Below are 6,885 nucleotides of genomic sequence, written 5' to 3' on the forward strand. Positions count from 1 at the left end.
ATTAGTCACTACTAATTTTGTCATGTTTTTCTATCTATTTATTTCAGATCAAAGTGGTGTATCTTCAATTCATGAAGATTTAGGTTATGGTAGTACAAATGGCAGAGTTGAAGATGATGAAGGTATATGAATTATTTGGCTAGGCTACTTGCTGTTTTAGTTTTGGATGCCCAAATTTACTTGTTTATACATATCGTTGGTTGTGTTGTAGGTGCTCTTGCTGATGCTAAAGACAACATTATGGATATGGAAGAGGAAGAGGAAGACAATAAGGATTACTCTTAGCTTTGCTTCAGGTGACTCCTCCCTTTGCCTTTTGTAATTTTAGATAATGAACCTGTATGTTTTCAAATGTCGCTGCTAATAAATCTCACCATTTTGTTGTAGGCTAGCAGAGGTGGCTTACTGCTTGTTGTTCGCCTGTTCTCCTGCCTGCTGTTGGGATTGCTACTGCCTTGCCTACTGCTGAAAATGTTTTGCTTAATTTATGAGTGCACTTCTATGAGCTCAGTGTCATGTATTCTGATTTGCAAGCTCAATGTCATGTGCTTGATTAGGAACTTAGTGTCACGTACTGTTTGGGACTTGCGAGTATTGTAATGTTGATGACTATCCTTGCTATTTGCATTTACCTCATTTGATCTAGATCTGTATCAAATGTTATCCCCTATGATTTTTTATCACTTCGATGATCTTGTCATTATTAGCACTGTACTTCTATTTTAGTTCTCTTTGTTATTGATGAAGTTGGCATTAAAATTTTATTTGTCTTGTTCGAATTTAACGATGTTCATTTCGAGTTGAATTGAGAAAATATCCGAATACGTATCCGAATCCGACGCATTCATTTTGTATTCATATTCGAGAGTATTCGGATTCGTATTTGTATTCGAGTTAAAATGTGGTAAAAAGTGCTATCCAAATTCGATTCCATACAGATCCGATCCGAATTCCATAGCTGGACGGAGGGGATGCTAGATGGAAGACATTCTTGTTTTTATTTGCTTGCTTCGTGGGTCCCACTACTAACCCTATCGCAAACCAAAGAAAAAACAAACAAAGGAAAGGGATAAAATCTGATCTCCCTTTCCCTTTCCCATACTCTATGCAAACACCACCTTAGGAATTGCGAAATAATTAGTTAGCCAAGCATTGTTTAGCAATTCCGATCCCTTTCCTCGCTTGACCCTAACGGCTGCCGGCCAAGCGCCCCCGCGCCAGATCGAAGCGCGCCACGCGCTGCCTAGGTCTCCTTCGGTCCTTCCTATGCCGTGTCTCCCTGATTAGCTCAACTTTTGCTGGTAAGGGATCCCTGGTGCGTCTAGATAGATTGTTATGAGCCTGATTCCTGTTTTGCCGGGTTGTTTTTTCCCATGTGAGATCAAATCCATATCTTTATTCCTGGGATGCGTTCTTTAATCTGTCCATCCATTTTGTTGTGGATTTCATTGCGAACGGCTATTTACCTTTCAAAAGTTTGGGGGCTCACCTGTCAAGGAGATAGGTGCGTCAAGAACACGCGAACTTAATTCTTATCTATTCTAGGTTCCTTTCGTTTTGCTCCGTGTGCAAATTCGGTTGATATTATTGCGACCCGCTGGGATCATGGGAGAATGAAACCTGTTGTAGTCATCTGGTACAAATTCCAGTCCGCGATGCCCTTTCCAAATGATTAATTCTTTTGCGAAATTATTTGTTTCAAACTCATGTCTACTGTTTGTAAGTAGAGTTGTGTTGTAATAGGATATTTTGCTTTTATCTATCATGCTGTATATTTGAGTATATACATACATGGGTAACACCCGCATTGCGGGCTTATCTTCTACTTCTTATCTATATGATATAGTACCATCCTTGTTGTATTTTTATGTCCTTAGATAGCCAATCCAAATAAATTGTTTCAGGTATTATGAACTATGCAGCGGGTAGTGAGGCATATTCCGTTTCGAATCATTAAGTGAGGTTTTTCATTCTTTTTTATGTGTACTGATTTTGTGATATATATTCAGCTTCGTAGGCATTGAGTTGCATCCACAATGTCCCAACTTGGAACATGTTTATTGCTTGGAGCTGCAATCTATGGCACTTCAACTAGGAGGTTTGGAGGTAATTATTGGATTCAAGCTTCTGCATATTTTTATTTTTATTTTTTTTTCATTTTTGATCAGGGTTGTCTCCTTTTGTCATCATACATAAAAATCTTGTGGGATTTAAGGTGCAGTTGGAAATAAAAGGTTCATCTGAGCCTCAAATACAATAACAAAGTGTTGGCAGGTGCAAACAAATATATTTGTCTCGATACATCTAGAATCAGGATAGATCATGAAATCGCTGGACCTCCTGCAAAAGCTAGCCACTCAGCCATTATGTTTTCCAAGGCTGTACTGAAACTATCCTATAGCTCTGAACATTTTCATTGTCAGCATAGTAGTACTAGTACTATTAAATCCATATTAGTTTATTAATTATCCTTAAAACTTGTTGCCTTATAAATGCATTGAAAACTGAAAGAAAGCAGTGATGGTGTCCGTATTTGGTCTAAAGAATTTCAATGGTAGCATAGCTCTTACCAGCTTGTCTTTTGCTCTGGAGATTCACCATTGCTCAACCTAAGCTATGAAAACTGATGAATCCCATGCAGATGCAACTTAGATACGTCATGGATGATATGATAGCATACTTTCCCTTTTTACAAGACGGACATTATGTTCATGTGTAAATACTCTTTCTAGATGAATGGAAAAAGTATATACAAATACTCTTTTTGGATAATAGAATTTTCCATTATCTGAAAAAAGATAAAAATAACAAACTGGTTGTTTCCAAGTATATCTTTTTATTAGTTTAAAGATTATCTTTCATATCGCAGTCCCTTTGTATGAAATATTCATTAAGTTCATGTGTAAATGCTCTCTATAGATAAATAGAGTAACTAGTTGTTTCCAGTTAAAATGTTTCATTATATTATTTTAAAAAGTAAATTGCACAGTAGGTCCCCAAAATTGCACACATCTGTAAGCTTGAGAATTCTATGGATTTGTACAAGTGGGCCGAAAAGTCTTCAACTCTTAATTGAGGATTGATCTTGGATTTTGTGATTCATGAATCACCATTCTTCTGATTTTTGGCATTGCTGTTCCTCTTTTGCACATCAATGCTTATACTATGTATTGCTGAATAATTCTCATTATTGTCTTGCTGTTTGGCATGTTCACAATTTCAGCAACCTAAGGTTAATCGCATCTCATTTGAACAGAAAGTGTCTGCTAAAACAACATTGAGAGTACGTATTAATGAGTTGTTGTCTATTTTGATCTTACTACGTGTAGACTGAAGTTTAAGGGATTAAAAACTAATCAGAAATCAAGCCTTGTATCAAACTATACATTCTAATATTTGTACATTTTACAAACTATTGCATAGTGGAACATCAGTGTATCTTAAAAGCATTTTGTTATTGTCTCCATATTGTAATTTTAAATTTTCTAAATCATTAGCTATGGTAATTATGTTAGATAAACCCACTGCTCTTCGAGATAAATGTGCCAATGGGGACCTCATTCTAACTTTTGTCTAGGGTGAAAGGAGTGTGTATTATAAAAAAATTTCATGTTCAAAATGGCTTAGTTCAGTTATGAATGGATCATGGATTTGCAATGCTTGTTGGTGAATCACTTGTCTGTGATGGGCATAATTTCTTAGATACCATCATACCAGGAATGATTACTAAAGCGTTAACTTTGTGAGTTGTTACATAGTAAATCTGAACTTGTGAAATTCAAAAATTGAATGCAAAAATGTTAACCTGCTTATCTTGCCTATGATTTACTTCACTGTCAGATCCCTTGTTTGACTACCTTTCCTGTGACCACTCTTTGCTACAGAGTATGAGGTGTAAAGCTACTCAAACCCAAAGCGTCCAAAAGAAATCTTCAAGTGCAACTGTTCAACGTGATAAGAAAGGTTGGAATTTAGAATTATCATCCTGCATATAATTGAACTTAATTTTTTTTTTGTCTTTGAAGGATGTAACTGAAGTTGCTCAAAGAAAGCAGGCAAACTCAACACATTTGCTTAAATTCACCTGTATGATGATTATGATGATTTACAACTGTTCCAGGGAAAGTTCAAGGGCCAAAGCTGGACGATGGAAGTGGTGGGTTCCCTCCGTTCCGCTTCGGCAAAGGTGGGGGCGGTGGTGGAGGTGGCGGGGGTGGCAGCAACTACTTCGGCAGATTCCTGCTCTTCTCCTGTGTGTTGCTCCTGGATTACCTGAAGGAGTTTGAGAAGTACCTGCTTACTCGGAAGCACCGAGGTGGAGACGACACCAGCAACGGGCTGCTACAACCATGATCACCCTTCGCCAGTCTCACTAGCACTAGCTACTCGTTTCTGTTCTAATGAAGAAGGCTTCTGGTTGTGGCTGCCATTTGGAACATAACATGTGACTGTCATGGTAGTTTATGTTCTCTTTCTGATGGACTTCTGAGAAAGATCATGTTGGACTTGAGACTCAAATTACAGGACTGCGGGTAGTTTATGTTCTCTTTCTGATGGACATCTGAGAAAGATCATGTCGGACTTGAGACTCAAATTACAGGACTGCGTCGGAGATGCCGAAAGTTCCTTCAAGTAGTCTGCTGAGCTGGAGATATGAATCTAGTGTAACGTAGCGTGCCTGTTTCAGATGTAATCCTATCGTCATTGGTGTGGAACGCTTGCCGATTGAAATGTAGAATCAGTTAACTGGAAATTTGGCCGCCGTTCTCTACGGTGACTTTTGCTTTCCTATTTACTGAGGTTTGTGACTGTCGAAATTGAGGTGTAAGCTGGCAGAGCAAGTGCTGTATCATTTCTGGTTACTTTACGGGGAAATTCCTGGGGTGAGTCAACATCCAGTGTCTGAATCGAAAGCGAGTGCAGAAGTTGCCATCACCAACATGAGTTTTGTGAAAGCCGGACCTGAACCAGCCATGACCGGTCGACAGGACCACTCAGCCCCAAGTTGGCCCGGTCGGTCGGTATGAAACTGGGTTTTCATTTCGATGCAGTTTCATGATGGCTTTGTTGCCCGTATGAATTTGGTGGACTTGACCCTGAAGGTCATGAGGTCTCTCGTCTTGGTCTTCTCTCTTTCCGCTGCATCTTCTACCCCGTGATTTCCCTGGGCCCCTTCTGTCTGCAACATTATTGTCAGACGACCTTGATTGAGTCAGGAGTCAAAGAAAAAGCATTGCTAGTGCTAAACAAACGTCTTTGTCAGTGACAACCACGTTCGCTCTCAGGAAAAAAAAAAGAAGAGAGTGGCAAATCTCGTTGGATTTGGTGAGGGTATCAGTGCCAGATCTGAATCTGAACCATGATGGCCGTTCTTTTATGCAGGACATGACACGTGTATGCAGGAAACATGCTGGCACCGTTTTCCGCGTGCACGAGTCTGCAGTTTCGCTCAACGGTTCGACGAATTTCGGTGTCAATCATGTTTTTTTCCGGCAGGGAGCTGTCATTTGTATTGCATAAAAAAGAGAGGAAAGAATAGGAGAGGACAAAATGGGGTCCCATACGCACACAAGTATCTCCCGATCCCCCGCTGTAACGTGGGTCATGCTTGCTAACTAGCCTTCCAGTCATCGGTCCCCGACGACTCACTTAACTTTTCATTTCTGAAAAGTTTTAATTCCTATAACTTTCCTTTTTTAAATATCATAACTTATATATAGCATAACTTCGTATAAACAATTTGTATGGGATAATTTTCAGTACAATTTTGATGGCATGCAAAATTTATACGTACAATTTTTAAAAGATCTGTAGAAAGTTACAACTTATACACACGATTTGTACGCACAAATTTTTCCTAACAACAAGTTACATGATAAATTTTGTATATAATTTTCATGATACAAATAATTTATATACAAACAACTTATAATGTAGATAATGATATAAAAAAGAAATAATCAAATGGAAAAAATTGAAAAAGAAGAAAAAAAGTGCAAACGGTGCGCACGCAGCGCCGCGCTTCCACACTAGCGTGGGCGGTGGACCACCCCGACCACCCCCAGGCCCGCAGCTCCGCATCACGCGTCGCGAAGGGAGCTGACGCTCGCGTGCGGAATCAGTTTCGCGCTGTAACGTGGCTAACTCTAGCTCACGACCGAATGTATAAAACGTAAAACGCTAAGTAACCTTTTAATAAGTTGGGCGTAATTGGTTTTGGTCAAAAAGAGTATCCCTTGATTTGTGGTGATTGCGATATGGCGAGAGGAAGTGATTTCCCACATTTTTTTATGCAAACATTCAGGTGGTGCTTGGGTAATGGGATATACGTGGGAGAGGGAAACGGAGGGTGGTGATCTGGTGGAAAACATTTCCCACACTTTGGTTTGGAGGATAGGGAAATGAACAGGTCTCATTTCCTCGTTTCCCAGTTTTTCTATCCCACAGGTAGGGGTGGGTTATGAGCTTGGTTTGATTCCAACTTTTGCCAAGGTAAAACCATGGCAAGCCAAAATCAGGACCTACCAAAGTTAGGGCAAGAAAATTTTGTATCCACTTAGTTTAGTACCAAAATATGGCAAACAATATTTTTCTCCCTATAGACTTCAAGAACTTTCTAGTAACTTGCCATGATTTTATCTACAAATATTGGTACGTCAATTTTTCGTAATGAACCAAGTGACGGTCAAAATTTTTAGGCATGCCTTGAATTTGGTTGGGCAAACATTGGCACCCAACCAAATAGGCTCTAGAAGCGGGAAATGCCCTCACCTGCGTTGGTGCCTCTGAAAAATGGCCGGCGTTAGTGATCGCACTTGGAGATTGCCACCGTCGCTAGCGTTGTCGACATGGTGGACTGGGCGGAGGAGGTGCATTTGGGTAAGA

At 39.7% G+C, this 6,885-nt stretch overlaps 1 protein-coding gene across 1 annotated transcript; it reads left to right on the forward strand.

Moving 5' to 3' along the window:
- The first annotated feature begins 1,979 nt into the window (after nucleotides 1–1,979).
- LOC117863435 (protein FERTILITY RESTORER RF2, mitochondrial) lies at nucleotides 1,980–4,518 on the forward strand. Its single transcript, XM_034747134.2, has 4 exons — nucleotides 1,980–2,106; nucleotides 3,210–3,283; nucleotides 3,885–3,963; nucleotides 4,121–4,518. Exons 1-4 carry the CDS (start codon nucleotides 2,037–2,039, stop codon nucleotides 4,351–4,353), a joined length of 456 nt encoding a protein of 151 aa, XP_034603025.1. The 5' UTR covers nucleotides 1,980–2,036; the 3' UTR covers nucleotides 4,354–4,518.
- Nucleotides 4,519–6,885: the final 2,367 nt, after the last annotated feature.

The sequence above is a fragment of the Setaria viridis genome, chromosome 1 (genome assembly GCF_005286985.2).
Source record: "Setaria viridis chromosome 1, Setaria_viridis_v4.0, whole genome shotgun sequence".
NCBI lineage: Eukaryota > Viridiplantae > Streptophyta > Magnoliopsida > Poales > Poaceae > Setaria > Setaria viridis.